At 37.6% G+C, this 19,623-nt stretch overlaps 6 protein-coding genes across 8 annotated transcripts; all 6 read left to right on the top strand.

Annotated features, from left to right (window-relative positions):
• Nucleotides 1–681: 681 nt before the first annotated feature.
• LSM04_003423 (uncharacterized protein) lies at nucleotides 682–3,057 on the top strand (the record flags this gene model as incomplete). The annotated part of the gene is made up of 1 exon (XM_067331917.1): nucleotides 682–3,057. The coding sequence occupies one exon, from the start codon at nucleotides 682–684 to the stop codon at nucleotides 3,055–3,057; it is 2,376 nt and encodes a 791-aa protein (XP_067194174.1).
• A 2,238-nt stretch (nucleotides 3,058–5,295) lies between these two features.
• On the top strand, nucleotides 5,296–5,781 carry LSM04_001438 (Autophagy protein Atg8 ubiquitin-like; the record flags this gene model as incomplete). The annotated part of the gene is made up of 1 exon (XM_067331918.1): nucleotides 5,296–5,781. The coding sequence occupies one exon, from the start codon at nucleotides 5,296–5,298 to the stop codon at nucleotides 5,779–5,781; it is 486 nt and encodes a 161-aa protein (XP_067194153.1).
• A 1,145-nt stretch (nucleotides 5,782–6,926) lies between these two features.
• LSM04_001254 (MORN motif) lies at nucleotides 6,927–8,627 on the top strand (the record flags this gene model as incomplete). Its single annotated transcript, XM_067331919.1, has 1 exon — nucleotides 6,927–8,627. One exon carries the CDS (start codon nucleotides 6,927–6,929, stop codon nucleotides 8,625–8,627), a length of 1,701 nt encoding a protein of 566 aa, XP_067194150.1.
• Nucleotides 8,628–9,236: 609 nt separating this feature from the next.
• LSM04_008410 (uncharacterized protein) lies at nucleotides 9,237–10,985 on the top strand (the record flags this gene model as incomplete). 3 transcript variants are annotated; one of them, XM_067331920.1, is made up of 2 exons in its annotated part: nucleotides 9,237–9,385; nucleotides 9,521–10,106. In XM_067331920.1, 2 exons carry the CDS (start codon nucleotides 9,237–9,239, stop codon nucleotides 10,104–10,106), a joined length of 735 nt encoding a protein of 244 aa, XP_067194219.1. The 3 variants fall into 3 exon arrangements, with proteins under 3 accessions (XP_067194219.1, XP_067194221.1, XP_067194220.1); XM_067331922.1 differs by lacking the exon at nucleotides 9,237–9,385 and adding an exon at nucleotides 10,120–10,985 and having other exon boundaries at nucleotides 9,504–10,080; XM_067331921.1 differs by lacking the exons at nucleotides 9,237–9,385; nucleotides 9,521–10,106 and adding an exon at nucleotides 10,269–10,985.
• A 599-nt stretch (nucleotides 10,986–11,584) lies between these two features.
• On the top strand, nucleotides 11,585–14,311 carry LSM04_002607 (uncharacterized protein; the record flags this gene model as incomplete). Its single annotated transcript, XM_067331923.1, has 1 exon — nucleotides 11,585–14,311. One exon carries the CDS (start codon nucleotides 11,585–11,587, stop codon nucleotides 14,309–14,311), a length of 2,727 nt encoding a protein of 908 aa, XP_067194167.1.
• An 832-nt stretch (nucleotides 14,312–15,143) lies between these two features.
• Nucleotides 15,144–19,388, top strand: LSM04_004219 (Spore coat protein CotH; the record flags this gene model as incomplete). Its single annotated transcript, XM_067331925.1, has 1 exon — nucleotides 15,144–19,388. The coding sequence occupies one exon, from the start codon at nucleotides 15,144–15,146 to the stop codon at nucleotides 19,386–19,388; it is 4,245 nt and encodes a 1,414-aa protein (XP_067194182.1).
• Nucleotides 19,389–19,623: the final 235 nt, after the last annotated feature.

Genomic DNA, 19,623 nt, shown 5'->3' on the forward strand with positions numbered 1-19,623 from the left:
TCGTTGCTGTTGTTTTTCGTTGCCTCTGCATTGTTATTATTATTATTATTATTATTATTATTATTATTATTATTATTATTATTATTATTATTATTATTATTATTGTTATTATTACTTTTTATCTTCTAATTTTACTCGCTCTAAATATGTGTGTGAGTGTGTGTATTTATTTTCTTTTTGCGTATCTTGTGTAGAGAAGGCAGTGGCACACTCGTATATTCATATCGATCCGTGTGAATGCATTCATACCATATATGTTTATCTCTCAATTATCTCCTTTTTCCTTCATATGTTTATATATTTATTTATATATAAGTGCACGTATAGACGTATGCGTCTGTCTGTGTCTTTGTCTTTGCGCGAGAAGAAAAAAAAACAAAAACAAAACAGCTTATTTAAAAAGAGTCAATATAATTCATGTAAAAAAATATATGTAATATTATTTCATTTCTTTCTCTCTTTTTCTGTATTATATTTTTTCTCTCTTTCTTTCTCCTTGTTGCTCTTCGTCACATACGACTGTTTCTAGGAATAGTATATATATATATATATATATATATATATATATATATATATATATATATATACAAAGAGGGAATCACTGGAGTGTTTTTATCTGAGAACCACAATTCTCTCTTTCTTTCTTTTTTTGACCCTGCAGTTAATTGACAGTTGCAGATAATGGAAAAACTCTTATCCCACATTGGAATACGGAGAGGTGGAGGGACGATCAACACCAACAAAAACAAAAACAAGAGCAAGAATGGTCATGATGATGCCAAAAACCCGAATACGAATAATATCAATAACAACAACAAGTGTAGTCCGAGAATAAGAGGCATTCTCACAGCCTTTACAGATCCCACCATACCATCCTTATCATCATATAACAACAATAACAATACTAATACTACTAGTATAAATAATAATAATAATAATAATAATAATAATAATAATAATAATAATAATAATAATAATACCATGATGATGGTCTCCACGAGTACTGCGGGTGATGGGCGGTGTGCCCTCGAGGCGGAAATCACCGATCGACTTCTCAGCGCCGCCCGCACGGCGGAGTTTACGGCATTAAATAAATTGGAACTCTGCCAGCGGGAACTCGTGCAGCTGCAGTCCTTGTGGGATGCCGATCGGGAATCCAATCGCAATAGCACCGCCGCTCTGCAGAGAGAAGTGGAGGAGCTGCGAAAACAGATGGAGCACCAACGCCGGTGTGATTCCCTGCGAAATACGATGGAATTGTCGATGCGACCCCCGCGGGGTTCACTGTCTTCCTCCTCTTGTTTTGATAATAATAATAATACTAATAATAATAATAGTAATAATAATAATAATGCTGGCCTGCTCATATCTAGTGATAACATTGGCGGGGCGAGTGTTCTCTCAAACAGTACAAATCCAGAGATGTTCGCCAGTGCCCCGGTGTGGTTAACAGAGCGTTGCCTCTCCTTTCCATCACCCGCCCTGCAACCACAACAGTTAGAAGTAAGAGAAGAAGTAAAAGAAGAGGAGGATTATAGTGAGGAACCATCAACACGTACATTAGAGGAAACACTACTGTACTATAAGAAACAATTACGTACTGCGGAGCGGGAACGTGTGGAGCTTCAGGCGGAGTTATCACGTACACTACGACAATTACATGATGTGCGCCGTGGTCTCACACAGCGCATTACTTCTCTGATAAGTGAAAAGGAAGCCACACTTCTGCATCACACAAAGACACTCGCACAGTTGGAGCAAACACAATCATTGTTAATGGCCGCACGGGCTGCAGAGCGGGCCGCCGTACAACGACTCGCCGAAGAGAATAACAATCATTATAATAATAACAATAACAGTACAAGGAAGAAGAAAAGTACGTTGGTAAAGGATGAGGCGAATGGAAAGAGGGCAGTTCATCCAGAGAATAAAAATAGCAGGGGAACTCATGGTCATAACAGTGATAATAACCATAATAATAACAGTGATGATGCTGATAGTAATAGTGATAGTAGTAGTAGTGGTAGTAGTAGTAGTAATAAAGGACTCACCACGACGGGGAGTATAGACACATTAAGTATCCCACGTTGTCAGCGCTGCGGATACACAATGGTCGCTAATACACCTCCTGCTACTACAAACATTCCTGCTAATACTATGACTAATACTAATACTAATACTGTTAATAATAATACTGTTAATAATAATACTGTTAATAATAATAATAATAATAATAATAATAATAATAATAATAATAATAATAATAATAATAATAATAATAATAATAATAATGATAGTAATACAAGTATGAGAGGCCCATCTATACCAAACACCAGTCTCCACTCCTCTTTAGATCTCGCCATGGAAAGACGCCGCTGCAACTCCATCGTACTTCGTCAAACAACAATGGAAGAGGAGATGTGTGTGTTGGAGTGTGAGGCGGAGCGGGAAAGCAGAACTGCCGCGGAATACGCACGAGTCTTACATCGACTTATTGGAGAAGTGGACACCCACACACGGAACTGCAGTGTGGCCACAGAGCAGGCCATGCAGTGTTTGCATGAAATGTCGCTATTGTGGTCTGCAGAGGTGATGAACAGTGAAGATGAGGAGGAAGATAATGAAGAAGTGAGTGAAGTGGAGGATTGTGATGGTGCCAGGTACCCACATCGATCGAGTTTTCCTGGAAAGAGGGCAAGTATAGTAGTGGACCATAATAATAATAATAATAATAATAATAATAATAATAATAATAATAATAATAATAATAATAATAATAATAATAATAATAATAATGAGAATAATAACAATGAGAATAATAACAATGAGAATAATAACAATGAGAATAATGTGGGAGTTGAGTTTGATCATCATGGCCTCATTGTCGACACTCTCTGCACGGACACAACCCCACAAATCCAATTAATGGCCGTGGGAGAAGAGGCGGCAACGGGAACTATTATTGGGATTAGCAGCAGTCGATGTAATCATACAACTATTCGTCGGCGTAAGAAGAGTGGGGATGGACGTATAGAAGATAATACTACTGTAAAGTAATAATAATAATAATAATGATGATTATTATTATTATTATTGTTGTTGGAAATTAGTAATAATATTAATAATAGTAGTAGTAGTAGTATTGGTAGTCCATTCAGAATGGGTAGCGGGGATAACAGAGAAATACATACATGCGATATAATACGATTTCCCTTTTTTTTTTCTTTTACTCTTTTCTTTTCGTTGTCGATGTTTTTTTTTTCTCCTTGGGGTTTCATTTCAATCGTTTTACGGAACACTGTGTGTATATGATGAATGCCGCAGGGCTGTTTGTGTTTGTTTATTTTTCTGTTTTCTCTCTGTTTAAACTACGATGAGGAGGGAAACTAAATGACACCGAAAGAAAGAAAGGAAAAGAGAAAAGAGAAGTGAGAAAATAGTTTAAATAGAAACGAGTCTTGCAAGAAAATAGCATTGGAAAAAAAGGAAATAATAGTTGTAGAGAAACATGAGACCAATTGGGAAATGACTGCATTCTTCTTTCGAGTTTAAACCATATGGATTCATTTATTGTAGACTCTACAGAAATAGATTCTTCACAAAGTAGTGCTATAAGTTCATTACAGTATATATATATATATATATATATATATATATATATATATATATATATATATATGGACATTGCGTCTGAATAGTTTTATTTTTATTTGTGTTCCCCCCGTTTCTCCGTTTTGTTTTGCGTGTATGAGAGTGTTTAAAGAGAAGAAGAGGAAGAAAAAGGAGAAGAATGCAAATAATGATGCTCTTTTTTTTTCTTCCTTCTCTCTTTATTTCCTTTTTCCTAATGGTGGTTCCTTACATAGTTCTTGTTTGTAATGTCTCCTTTTCTTCTTTATTAAATCCCCACATCGTGAAATGATCTCCAACCAAATCGGTATATATATATATATATATATATATATATATATATATATATATATACGTATTTATGTATTTAACCTGTACGAGTCTGAGAAGAAGAACAAAAATGGGAAAGAAAATATAATAAAGCTATCTTGTCTTTATTATATTATTATCACTATTATTATTATTATTATTATTACTATTATTTTGTTTGCATTTTTATTACTTTCAATTGCTTTTTCTTTCTTGTTTTTTCTTCTTTGCGTTTCAATTATCTTTTTGTTGTTGTTATTGTTATTGCTCTAAATTTTCCTTTGTTTACGACTCGCCGTCTTTCCATTATTTCTGTTTGTTTGTGTGCATTCCCGTTGATAATAAAACACACACACTCTCTATCTCTCCTAAAGGAATATATATATATATATATATATATATATATATATATATATATATATATATGCCTATTTATCTTTATTTATGGTTGATGTGGAGAGTAAAAGAAGAAAAAAAAGATTATTTTGCCTCACTTATTTCACTTATTTATTTTCCACTGTCTTTCAGTTGACAAATGTTTTGAAAAAAAGAAGTGATTACCACATGAACTCTTTCTCTCTTTTTGTTCTTGTGAATATTATGAGTAAATAATAATAATAATAATAATAATAATAATAATAATAATAATAATAATAATAATAATAATAATAATAATAATAATAATAATAATAATAATAATAATAATAATAATAATAATAATAATAATAATAATAATAATAATAATAATAGTATTTGTATGAATACGGAGAGATTGCCAGAGAGAAGAAAAAAAAAAACAGAGAAATGAAAAGCAAGAAATAAAGTTCAAATGAAATAAATAAACAAAAAAAAACGGAACAGGAGAATCTTTTTTTTTGTTTGGTTTTCGCTTATTCCTTTCAAAACTTTCCTTCTTTATTTTTAGTGCGTTGTTTTCTTTTTTTGTTCTTTTTGTTTTTGTTCCCCCCATTTTCTTTGCTTTTTACTGTTATTAGTATTGCTTGTATGCAATTCCATAAATTCGTGTATTCGATCAGAAATATATATATATATATATATATATATATTTTCCCTTTCTTCTCCCTCTTCCTCTTTTTCTGCCTACCCCCGTTAATAAAACACTACACATTATTATGTGAAAATGGACCCCCCACATCTTTTTTCTTTATTTTCTCTTATATTTCTCTTATCTATTTCGTCTTATTTTTATTTCTTTTCTTTCCTTTTTGAATTCACTCATATACACATACAACAATAGCAGAAGGCGGTATCTATATATATATATCAAAGTAGAGATAGTTAGTTATATCTATATCTATATCTATCTATCTATCTATATATATATATATATATATAATGCCCCGCCGGTATCTTTATCAATGCCGTCACAGCCTCGAGGCCCGCAAAAAGGAATCCACAAGTATTCGACGGCGTTATCCCCACCACGTCCCGCTCGTCTGTGAACCCGCTGTTGGTATGAACACCAATCACGATAATGAGATCTCGTCCTTTTCCGCCTCCACCACCTCTGCTGTGCTGAATGCCCTTCTCCAACGCCGCCAAGTCCTGCGGGAATTGGACTACAGTAAGTTTCTCCTCCCAGAGGATGCCTCCATGCAGCAATTACTGGTTTTACTGCGTAGACGACTGCTGCTGGAGTCGGAACAGGGATTATTTCTCTTTTTAGATAATAGTATGCCGTCGAGTAGTGCGTGTATGGGGGATCTCTATTTACAAAAGAAGGACGAGGACGGGTTTCTGTACATGACATACGGCATAGAAAGCACGTTTGGTGCAGCAGCAGAGAATAATGAAAAGGAAGAAGCAAAAGAAGAGAAATAATAATAATAATAACACAAAATAATAATAATAATAATAATAATAATAATAATAATAATAATAATTATTATTATTATTATTATTATTATTATTATTATTATTATTATTATTATTATTATTATTATTATTATTATTATTATTAGTATTATTATTGTTGTACAATTGTACAAGGAGCGAACAATTTTGGGTGTGTGTGTGGAGAGAGAGAGGAGGAGGAGAGGGATAGTCACCTATTGACAATACTGCTTTTTTTCCCTAATTGCTTTTGTTTTTTTTTCAGTAGTGATGTTTCTTTTCTTCTTTTTTTTGCTTTTGGTTGCGGTCTTTGTTTGTTTTTCTTTTCTTTCGCCTTTACACGTATTTCTCAGGTATTCAGTATTATCATTTTTCGACTTTGTTGCATTCGCATTAGTGTGAGTGAAGTTTTTTGTGGTTGTGAAAGAGGATCCCCAATGTAAATCTACAAGAGTCCTTTTTTTCTCTATTTGTTGGGCATATATATATGTGTATGTGTGTACGTGTTTTCTTTCTTTGTATTCGGACGTCTTCTTATGGTTGTTGCTTTTTATATATTTTCCTCATTATTATTATTATTATTATTATTATTATTATTATTATTATTATTATTATTAATGATTATTTTAGTCTCCTTTTTTTTACTTTTTGGTCCATTTACACATGTACACACACTTATGTGTGTCTGTATGTTATGTCGATAGGCCTCATATTCTATGACCAGTAGAGAAGAGGAAAAAAAAAAGAAAAAGAAAGAAATAGAAACAAGCAGCTGCAACCCTTTTTTTCCTTTCTTCTCATTTCTTAACGAACGCAATACAAATAGACAAAGAAAGAATGAAAGAGAGAGAATCATACCATTATACCCTTTATATTATCGAAATGTAAATGGGTATGATATGTATCATATGAACCAAAATATCTTCTGTGAGTGTTTTTTTTTCTCTCTCTCTCTATTTGTGCATCTTCTATTTATTATTAGCATATATATATAGTTGTACAGATCCTCGGTAGCGATCCAACCAAAAAAACAACAACAACAACCCAAATAACCAATAGAGACACACAAAGAGGTGAAGCAAAAAAAAAAAAATAACATTATCAAGAAACCAAAGAAAGAAAACGGTAATTAGATGTTCTATACAGGCTGTAGTTACATGGGCGAGACCACAGCTGATGGTAAACGCTTTAACAATGAAGGCGTTTACACATTTGCCAACGGTGATACTTACGTTGGGGCATTTAAGGATGGAGTTATGCATGGACACGGCACTCTTTTCTTTACGGCGGCCCGCGGTGGAGGACAATACCGTGGCGTGTGGGAGAATGGAAGAAGTATATCGGGATCCTTTGTTTTTTCCGATGGACTTGTCTATAACCGTAATGAAACTACAACTACTCCTACTATTCCTATTCCTATTACTAATACTACTAATACTACTACTGCTGGTATCAGTGGGAGTATTCCACAGTCGACACCTACAGTAGTGTCGGTGTTAACACCATCCCCGGCAAGGCCCAGTCATATCCACAGTGTTGTCAGCATCAGCTCCCCCGCAAAGAATAACAATAGCAACAGTACTAGTAATAACACTAGTGGTAGTATGATTAGTGGCAAACGCAAGAAGGAATCCACCACCACAACTGTGGGTGGAACTAAGAAAGTGGATACAACAACAACAACAACGGCAGAAAGTACAATAGTTGATAATAACACAACGTGGTTGTACTGCCGCGGTGGTGATCGTCGATTGTGGGCGGAACATCTGCGGGAGGTGATGCCGGTCTTGCCCCTGCAGGCCCTACTCGCCGGGGAACGGGGAGAGTGGGGGAAGACCGAAGAGGAAAAGAAGAAAGAAGAGGAGGAAAAAGAAAAGGAAAATAAGAATACAGAAGAAGGAGAGGAAGGAGAAAAGGATAAAAGAAAAAAGAAAAAAGAAGTGAAAGTAAAAGGAGGCGCCGCTCGCTGGGCGGCTCAACCCGTTGTGGCTCCATCAGTGGCCGCTGAGGCCCGCACACCCGCCACATTTGCGGAGGGTCAACCCCGCAGTTTACGTGATGTTCCACACGAATATTGGCGAGATGCGAATACACGGGCCCGTGTGGTGGCATTAGCACAACTCCCAACACCGCCATTCCGTGGAGAGGAAACACCCATTAATAATAATAATAATAATAATAATAATAATAATAATAATAGTGATAGTACAACGAGGATGGGAGAAGCAGAGGGAGTGGAAGTAGAAGAAAGGACGGGTGGGACGGTGGTGGGTTATGGTGAGCGGCCGGTGATGAACTTAACGCTGCGTATTATTAAACCACTCAAGGCGGAGGCGGTGGTGGCAGCGATGGCGGCTATGCATATCGCAGAGAATGAAGAGACACCCAACATCAGTGAGCCTCAAGAGGAAAGGGAGAAAGCAAAGAAGGAAAAGGAGAAGGAAGAAGAGGAAAAGGAAGAGAAGGAGAAAGAAGAAAAAGAGGAAGAGGAGGATAAACAACAAATGCCATCATTGCAAAACGCCGAGGAAGTTGATTTGATAGAACAAAACGGTTCCGAAGAGGAAAAGGAGGCAACACTAGTCCCTGGTGCATTTACCAGAATGCCCACTGAATTGGGCAGTGCGGGTGGTTCTACACTTATTGAACATTCCGTGTATAATAAATTTGCTCCGGTGCATGAACTCACACCGCCCCCGACACCCGCAACGCCTTCCGTATACGAGAATACAATTGAAAAGCCCCCAACAGTGGGAAGTGATGATCCAATAGATGTACCGCATGAGGGGGAGGCCCAGCAACCACAGGAGGAGTCCTCAAATAAAGTGGAATAATCTTTTCGGGATTGATATATATATATATATATTTCTGCAGGGATACACAGGGCGTGCAAATGGAGTGCAAAAAGGAAAAAAAGAGGGGATCAGCTTTGACAGAAAAGAATCTATAGACTCTTCTTTCTTTCACTTGATGTTGCTCTGTCTCACACACAAACAAATACATACACATGTAAAAGGAGATATGAATGCATATATATATATATATATATAGTCTTGCACATGCATTTTCAAACAAAAACTCAGGCGAATGTAGATGAATTACTTTTTGAACCTCGGGAGATGTATCTAGACGATGGAAGGATACAAAGAAAAAAAGAGGACAAAATAGAATGAGGCAATTTTTGCCCTTCTTTTTTTTTAGTTGTTTTATTCCTTATACCTTGGAATTGTTTTTTTTTATTTTGTATTTATTTATGTATACATATATTCCGTCCCTTTTCGCCCTTATTTTCTTGTTCTCTATGGTATCTCTTTCCTTTTTTATCTGTTAACAGAAGAGAGACAAAAGCTCTGTGTGTGTGTTTGTTTCGTTGTTTGCTTGCTCAAAGGAGGAAAATACCAGCAAAGAAGAAGAAACAAAAGAAGGAAATGGTTTAAAAGGTAATGGGACGCCAAGAGGGAAAATCAGAAACAAACTACTCCACTGCATCGCCAGTATTCTCTGATGGAAAGTACATACATCCCCACTCACGACGAGAAGCTTCAGTGAACTTGAGATCACTGAGTGGTACAGAAGGCATTTGGCCATCAGCGTCTCCATAACAGAGTACACATAAGCACAGTGTAAGGAGTAATAGTAACAAGAGTAATAAGAAGAAAAAAGCTGAGGTGTTCAAGACATTTATATTTCCTTTACCGCAAGAGAGATTGATGAGGTTTGACTGCAGGGAACTTCACCCACAGTTACGGTTCATCGCTGCACCTACAAGGTTAACCCCATTTCAGCAGTTTTCTTTTGTATTGGAAATAACAGATTTGTTAGGAGGTACGATGAGTGCGTTACGTTTGTTTGAAGTCTTACGCTTACGGCAACAAGAAAAGTATTCTCTTCTACCAGATAAACTTCGTGATAGTCTTCCACTTCCACCCGTGGATTTAGTGATATCAACAGAGTCATGTAAGTACGGTATGCAGAGTGATGAATACTTCATGAATCAGAATAGTAATAACAAAGACAATCATTATGAAACTCATCCTCTGATTATTAAGTGTTCATCACCGTTTTCCAATATGCGGTATGGAGATGGAGCTTCACTTTCTAGTGCTATAATGACCCGAACTCTGGCACCGCCTTTTGGTACAATCTCAGGAATTCTTACAGATCCACACATGGAAGGAAGCGCCATTTCACGTGTTTCTAACAGTAGTAATAATCAAACAAAATGGGTTGCATTTGAATTCTCTGAACCTTGCGTTGCGGCCTACCCACCACAGGCCACACAGTGCGGTGTGCAGTTCCGTGTTTGTTGTTAGACTCGTACTGTAGTTGCATTGGTCCGCCCGTTATCTCGTGATGCTGCTTCCCTCCCTATAAATAATAATAATAATAATAATAATAATAATAATAATAATAATACTGACACTGATGATGATGATGATGATGATAACTATAACGATGATAGAAAAACTCCTGCTATGGCATTCCCATTTGCTCTTCACATGGATCCCGATACCGATAGTGAATACATCGCTGTTCGCCTTCGAGAATGTGGCCGCACTGTCGCCAGACGCCTCGCTCGTGCAGGTGATATCTTTGCATTACGTTTACTCCCCGATGGTAGATGTTTATATATACATAACGGCCATGTCTGTTATCGTTCCTCTCTTCACAGTGAGGTGGCGGCAGTATATGCTGCATTTGTGCGAGTTGTAAGTCAAGAAACAATTCCCGCCGTGGATGCTGTCGTACTTCGCCCATCTGTGGCCGGACTGCCGCGAGTAGAAGTAACATCATTGTTCCGTAAACCACCGTGGCCAAAGGTATTGTACGTGGAAAAGCGATCAGGTCGTACATTCTCAACAGCCGGGAAAAGGGAAATGACGATGGAGGAGCAACAACAACACGAAAGAGAAGAAGAAGTTATTATGCGTGTGGGTCTACATGGTTATCTCATTGGTGCCGCACTACACACGGTATTGACTACTCGTACAGTTTCTGATGATATTATATCATTTCCAACGTGGTCCATTGCGGCATTCTCGCTTTTATCATCTTTCGCACTTGCAGCTGTTGGGTGTTCTAATGATGACATTACAACTAAATTGCGGGAATTACACCGAAGGACCCCAATGTTGTTACAGCAAGAGAATTTCCCAAAACGTACCCTTACATATCGTAGTGAGATGGTATAGGGGAAGGTGAAAGGTTTTGTTTTATTATTACTATTTTAATTTGTTTGGTTTTATCGTTGTTGTTTGTTTATTTTTCTTGTTTATTATAGTATATTTGTTACTCCTTTCTTTATCGCGATGACATTTTTTTTTTTCTATTTCTCTTTCTCTCCTATCTTATTATTATCGACCAAACGAGAGTAAATGGGGAATTAACTTTTCTTCTATTCGCAGTGATTTTTTTTTTCATTGATTGCATGAGTGAAACAGTATGAAGTTGTTATCCTCCTCCAATGTTCTTCTTGTTCTCTTGTGTTAATAATAACTAGAATATAATTATATATTCCTTTGACTTGCCGTCCTCTTTTTTATTTATTTCTTTTTTCCCTATCTCTCTCTCTTTGTAATCATATATAAAGTTAAATAGACTACAAGTAATAGCCTTCTATCTATTTCTCTCTCTCTCTCTCTCTGTGTGCAAGTGGTTGCCCCTGCTCCCTCCCTTTTCTTTATTCACCACGGTGCAGCACACACTAGCCGATTAGTGTGTATATTTCAATAAACTTATTATTATTATTATTATTATTATTATTATTATTATTATTAATTACCACATAATCATGGCGTGTGTATCACAGTCTATGGCCCACTATTCACTACTTCGCTGCATTGTGGCCGCGGCGCAGTTCGCCGGTGGGGAGTTGAGTTTTTACACCACACACGCAGAACTTACGGCGTGTGATGCCGCCGGTGAAAGTACGACGCCGCTGCGAATTGACTACGATGTTCTTTTGCATTTCCGCGTAGTGCGGGATCAGCAGTTAATGCGGATTGAACTTCCTCATCCTGTTGTGCGGCGATGGGCAGAAGTAAATGGATTTGCAGGAGAATTGGAAAATAGTACTCGTACTACTACTACTACTACTACTACTACTACTACTACTAATAATAATAATAATAATAATAATATGCCGTGGGCGTTATTACAGCAATTGCGCGAGGAGGATATGGCGCACTTCTTGCGGGTTGTGGCGCCTGTTGTGGCGGCGAGTCGACGGTCCCGATCGGCGTCGCGGGTGAGTGTGACGGAGCCCCTTCCACTCACTTATTATCCGCCGAGTCCAGAGGCGCATGGGACCGCCGAGGAGAGTCATAGAACTACTACCAATAAAGATAATGATAGTAATAATAATAATATGGATGATGATAATAATGATAGTCTGGATAAAAGTGATCGGGATGTGGATGGGGATGGGGCTATCAGCAGTGATCATCCATCTTCATATCACAGTGCTACACAGAGGAGAACAGCAGGAGAAGAAGAAAGAGAAGAGGAAGAAGAGACAGAAAAGGATCATGCGACAGCGTTGACATTAGATGCGTTGAGTACAACACAGCAAACAAGAGGAAGAGAAAGAGGAAAAAGAGGGCAGGATACGGAAACGAGGAATAATAATAATAATAATAATAATAATAATAATAATAATAGTAATAATAATAATAATAATAATAATAATCAGACCACAAACACTACCAAAGACGATCTAAACAATGATAAGAAGAATGATAATCACGACAAGGAAGAACAACCTGGAGAGGATGATCGTCTTTCTCACTGTTTAGAACTTCTGGGAGCCACAGTGGAGTCCACAGGAATGCAGTTACTGCGTGGACAAGCCACACAAGAGAGTGCGTTACTGGCATACGTCGCCGCACAGAAGAAATACGGTGTTTCTACAACTATTGCTAGTAGTGAGGCGGCGTCTAGTGCATTGCTGTTGGGAGATATTGTGCGATCCAAACGTACAAGAATAAATACTACTAATGCTAAGACCATTAATACTACTACTACTACTACTACTACTACTAATAATAATAATAATAATAATAATAATAATAATAATGCGGTGCGTAAGAAGCGGCCACCGCATCTCGTTAGTGATGCAATGGAAGTGGAACCGTCAAAACGAGTAAAGAAAGATATTGCACCACCACCACCACCGCCACAACAACAACAAGAACAACCACAACTACCAGTGAAATCAATATTATTATCATCATCCCACACAGAAGAATCACAAACCGACGCTGCAGAAGCAGCAAAAGTAAAAACAGCAACAACAACAGGAGGAGGACGAGGACAAAAGAATGAAAGCGAATCCGGAATAAAAGTATCATCAGAAAAAATTAATGATAATCCCACAACTACGCGGGAAAGCCGTGGAGATACCGGGGCTGCCTATAACTTTGCGGATTTAACTACAGCCCCTGAAGATGCGGCTCATCTCCCCATCACATCAACAGAAACAACAAAAAAGATACTTGTGGAACTACACGATATGTTGCCAGCCATGCGACGACGCACACGACGTCCAGCCGCGAAAAAGTCAACAGCCCCACAAGAACAACAAGAATGCCAAACAGATATAAATATAAATATAAATAATAATAAGAGAGGAAGAGGAAGAGGTAGAGGCAGAGGACGTGGTAAAAAGGCAACGACATCAACAACAGTTGAGGGAGATGAGCAACCGATTATAACAGCAGCTGTGGTGGGTACCAGTACCAGAGGAGGAAACATCTCATTATTATTACCATCACCAAAACAACAACAACAACAACAACTAAAACCACTAAGAACAAAAGATGAAAGTACATCTGTACTTATTCCTTCTTCTTTTTCTGCTCCTAATGTTACTACGAATACTAATACCGTTCATAATATTTGTTCTCAAGCCACAACGCCTTTATTGGACACACGACCGTTTTATCAATCCCGTGAAATGGCACTTCAACAACAGGCCACCGCATCACAGTCTATACAGAAAGTACCACATCAACCCACTTCAACATTAAACATTTCTCCAAAGAGTGATTTCCATCTCGCAAGGGATTCCTCCTCTCATCATTGCAAGGATAAAGTGGAAATGAAGTCCTCCACACATACCGCAGAAACAAATATGACAACCGTAATAAATACACCTAAGATTCAACAACTATTCACATTGGATGAAACTATAAACCCGCAATCTTTGAAAACATCATTACGAGCACACACTCCACTCCATTTTCTTCCTGATACTTCTGTTCCTATTGCCGCTGATGTTGTTGGAACAGACTCACCAGATCCCGGTTGTTGTAATCACTGCAGTACGAAATACAATCACAATGCCTTTTCATGTGCAGCAGCGGCATTAGCAGGAGGAGGGAGTGAACTTCGCACCAATCGTTGGAGACGTGTGGTGCGTGAACTAAACAGTCTCACTGTACACCTCACACGAGCCAGAACTTGTGGAGAGGAACTAAGGGGATTATTTCTACTAATGCTGGAGGATGCGGAAGTGTAAAGATTAATCTATATATATATATATATATATATATATATATATATGTACTACAGATATGTGTTTTTTTGCTTATGTTTTTTGCATATACATATGTGTACACACATACACATGTTTCTATGACAGAGAGGTAAAGATAAAGGGAATTAAATTTTACTTCTAATGCCAACAGAGTTTTCTTTGTATATATTTATATATTTATTTGTTCAATTCATTTATTTATTTTTTTTTCTACACATATACGGACAGAGATGTCGTACAAGAGAAAACTATACAGCTACAGTGTCAGTTTGTACAGTGAAGAGATCGGTAAGATCTTTTCGAGAGGGAAAATTAAAGGGAATGGGGGTTTAAAATTAAAACAAAAAAAAAAAAGAACGTTAAATAGATGTATAGAATCACACTTGGTTTCACAAGAGGAGAAGGAATCTAAACTATACAGATACAGAAACAAAAAAGAAGGAAATAGAAGAAAAAAGAAAACAAAGAAAGATATAAGAGTGCTTCTGGACTGGTCTATCTATAGCTGAATTTACTACTGGAAGGAGTGTGTTATTTTTGTTTTTTTATCTCTCTCTCTCTCTCTCTCTTTCATACCTATCTTTTTTTTTCTTTGGCACCAAAAATAAAAAAAGAACTTGTTGCTAGATAACCGAACGAGTATACAAACACATACACTTACATACATAACAATAGATACGACGCGAGATAACACAGATAAAAGTACACCTGTGATTCTCTTTACATAGCTAAATAGATACATTTTGCACAACAGGTAATAAATAAATAAATAAATAAATAAATATATACATATATACATATATTTATTATCCCGATGCAAGACTTACGTCGCCATCGGCGTTTTGCTGCTCTGGTACGAAAACGTACCACACGACGAACACTACACAATTTACTCTCCGTTCTTTGTGTTCTATTAATGTTAGGAGGTCTCATTCTCTTTTTTACCTTCGGCAAGGATATTGATAACTTATTAAATCTCCATAGTGAAATTGAAACCAGAGATGCATCAACAGCTGCTATGCGGTCTAAAGCTGCCTTTACACGTGTGGGTTTTGCGATGGGTGATGCGATGGCGCATGCCTGGCTTTCCTCTAGTGAGAGACTTAATTTTGAGACGGAAATAAAGGTGGAACGGGTTGCTATAACAGAAGAAAAGCAAAACACACATAGGGACCCATCACGTATTATAGAGGATCAGAACATAAAGGTATCTGCAACATTATATGGGAAAAGTTCATTAAAGTTAAAAAACACTAAACGACGATCATTACATATTCGTGGTGAGAAACCTATTCACTTTGTTTCTTACAAGAGTTTGGAATCATTACATGGAAACCCCCGTGGGGATAGTTTTGAAACTGAGGGGGAAATATCCCTTAATGATTTTTTACTCCTTTCCTTATGGGAAGATACACATCGTATTTCATACCGTACTTCTGTAGACTTGTTAAGGCGTTTAGACCTCTTTCTACCCTATGCACAGTTAGTAGAATTGTGGTGCTATCCATCAACAAACTATCCAATATCTAATCATCCATGTGCTCCTTCTCCAACAGATCACCATATAAAGAGTCAAAGAAAAGAAGGACGAACGCTTGGTGTCTATCTTCTGCTGGAATTTCCTGCCAACGCTATATGGAGACGAATGAAGGATGTCTTTAAGGCGTTTGAGAAGGAATTAAAAAATCCAGAAAATGTGACTAGAGGAAATGGAGATAATAATAATAATAATAATAATAATAATAATAATAATAATAATAATAATAATAATACTGCAGCTCTTGCTTTGGCACGTCGTGAGTATGAAACGGAGATGGAATATACAGCACGGATTCACCGCTGGCGACATATGTGGAAAGTCACAAAAGAGTTGTATGATGGTGATGTTGAGAGTGCTGTTCAAGTGGCATCACGTAACTTTGCGAATTTTCGAGAACCACGACATGATTTATCACATGTACCTAGTTATAAAAAGAACAGTACTGTCTTGCCAAGTTATAGACTTGTGGAGAAAAATCCATTAAAGTACGGTCTACTTACAGAGGCTACCGCAACACCAGAGTCCTTTCTTGACCTCCCGCAATATATGTCTTGGCTTGCTATCAATACCATACTACGTAATGGGGACTATGATGATGAGGCATTATTTTACGGTGTATTACAGCCAAAATCATCATCGCCTAATGCGATACTCAAATCACATAATGTTAAACTTCCAATACACCTTGGTTTAATGGGTTGGGATTATGATAATATTTTCGCCCCCTGTCACCGTAAATTGTGGTTTAAAACACCTCTTATCTACTGCGCAGAGACTACGCTAGATCACAACATTCTGAATACGCCAGAGTTAAATAAACGTTATATAGAGATATTACGATATATGTTACATCGTATTGACCAAGCGAGATTTCGTCGCTCTGTGGATGTGGCGAATAATGAATTAATTGCAATATTACATGGATCACCAGGGGCATTACAGGCGACATTTGATACTAAAAAACGTGATGATAATGCTGGAGTGCAGTGGATTATGAATGGATTTATGGACCAGAGAGAAAATTTGCTTCGTACTTTGGCCTCACTATTATCTAAGGAAGAATTACAAGAAAAAATACGGAGTATGGAGTCAAAGGATGGGGGAAATCAAAGCGATACTGTATCCCTAATAGTGGATGGAGTATTTAGTAATACCAATACAGAGATTCGCCGTGAACTTCTTCGTCGTCTTTCGAAAGCAGTTCAGGTGAAGAAAGCTCATATAACTACCCGAGATGGTATTGTAGTTAAAGGAGTACAACATGCACTTGGAGAGGAATTTCAAGATACGGGAAAAGGATATATTCTTTCTATTCCTGGTATGTATTGTGTGCGAGTAGAAGTTCCACAACAATTTCTTCTTAATGGGAAATTACTTCCTAATCTCGCGATGCAGCTGCAGGAAGGAAAACTTAATTCCCTTCTTGTAGATATGCCATTAGTGGGACCTAATACAATAGGAGGTGGGGCGGAACATGGATTATGGAATTTCAACAAACCTTATGCTATGAAACATCTTCATTCAACGGTTGAGAAAAATTCTATACTTAAAATAATTATGCCATCTGTTTGGCCACGTGAAACAGGAAGACAAGGTGGACTTTTTGTTGCACGCTTCCTTCGTACTGAGAAAAATACACAAGGGAGTGAATCATTTACTTGGATACGAAGGAATATTCCTCTTGCAACTTCCGATGCCCCACTATCAAAGACGATGATTGTTCGTGGTTTTAGTGCTGTTCGTGTGATTCGAATGCTTGAATTTACCAATTTAAACACCCCAGGAACTGCTGAGCTTCATGATAGGGAGAATAATATGAATGGATCATTGCTTTATATAAATTGTAATACTACTACTACTACTACTACTGGTAATAATAATAATAATAATAATAATAATAATAATAATAATAATAATAATAATAGTAATAATAATGCTAGAAACGGAGGATGTATCGGCGATGGTTTTACTGAGTTTATTATTCCTGGAACATCTATTCGCCATTCAATCTCTGCAACATCTTTACCAACTTCACCCCCATCAGCACCATCCACTACTAGTGGTCTTATCGATGTCCATGGGAATGACTTTGGTAGTTATCTCGAAGCGGGGCACACAATGATCTGTAGGAGTCCCCAAACTAATAATAATAATAATAATAATAATAATAATAATAATAATAATAATAATACAAACTCCAGAGTACATATTGCACAGTGTCCTATCTTTATTAGCGATGGATATCATTTACGTGAAGGATCCACACTAGAAGTAAGTCCTGGCTGTGTTGTAGTCTTACTCCACGCCGCATTACTGCGTGTGAAGGGAGGAACACTGCGATTCAACGGCACTATAGATTCACCAGTGGTGGTGACAAGTCGAGCTGTAAGTGATGACAGTCGTTGGCGTACAATTCACTTGGATGGTTCCACCGCCCAACTACACGCATCCTTCACGTTTTTTACCGGATCTGGAATTAGTGGAGTACGTGTACCGGGGACGGGTAAACACCACAGCCACTCCGCTGCTATATCAGCAACTAATAGAGCCCTCGTCTCACTTCATCATACATTTATGTTAGAGTTACGAGGAGCAGCTATTGCGGCTGGTAAAGATGCGGTTGTGCGGGTAGTAGACTCATTAGTGCAATGGGCACAAATGGGGATTGAGTGTGTACACTGCAACTTTACTTCGCAGCGCTCCGTCTGGACACACTTTCCCACTTGGGATGTGGCGTACAGTGATAGTGATAATGATGCCATGTATTTATCTGGTGGTGAACACCGTGTATTGGATACTGTTGTTGCCCACACCAAAGATGATGGAATTGATACGGGTGCGGTTCAACAATCTAGTGGAGATCAACAAAAAAAGAACGAGGGTGGTTCCTTGGTGATTCATAATAGTATTATTGAAGGATGTATGCATGAAGGTGTGGCATTATCTTCGGCGCCAACTATGCATCGGGAAGTGCTGATTTCTCATTCCATCATACAGTACTGTCAACAGGGTGTTGAATTGGGATACACATCCGAAAAACACACAGGGTTTGTTATATCTTCCCTTATTCAACACTCTGCAGTTGGAGTACGTTTTGGGGATAACTACCGTTGGTCACACTGCGATGGTAAGTTACTCGTTCTTAACACGACGTTTGCATATAACGAAGTTAATGCACTGAACTATGAACGAGGCGAGGCAACACCAAAAGGAGTTAATAACTTTTATGCTTCTACAGCCTTACCACCACCACAATGGGAACTTTTGCAAGAAGCTGCTAAAAATTCAGCGCTTCCCTTGACCATAACACCATCTGGAACGGTGTTAATGCTTCCAGATGTGCGAACAAATACCTTTTTAGTAAAGGGTGGGATAGGTAAAAGCAATTGGAATATTACGGGATGCAGTGATGTCTTTTCACTGCCTGGTAATAATACCAAATCGATAGGAGGAATTGATGTTTCTCTTGTACCCCTGGCGGAAGAGAATTTTATAGTGAATTTCACTGTACACTTATAGTAAAATATGTATTAATTTGTGCTTTTCATTACATGACGAATGACTTGGCACTCATTAACACATGGATATAAATCCACATGAATTTTTTTTTCTTTTTTCGATTATTATTGCAATACAATTCGTTTTCCTTTTCTTTTCTTTTTGAAGGAATAAGAGCTTCTGGCAAATTTTTTTCCCCCTGAGATTTGTTGGATAAAAAGATGCTGTGAGTCTTTGTGCGCATATACTTTCTCTC

Source organism: Trypanosoma melophagium (genome assembly GCF_022059095.1).
Source record: "Trypanosoma melophagium isolate St. Kilda chromosome Unknown ctg13segment0, whole genome shotgun sequence".
NCBI classification, from domain to species: Eukaryota; Euglenozoa; class Kinetoplastea; order Trypanosomatida; family Trypanosomatidae; genus Trypanosoma; species Trypanosoma melophagium.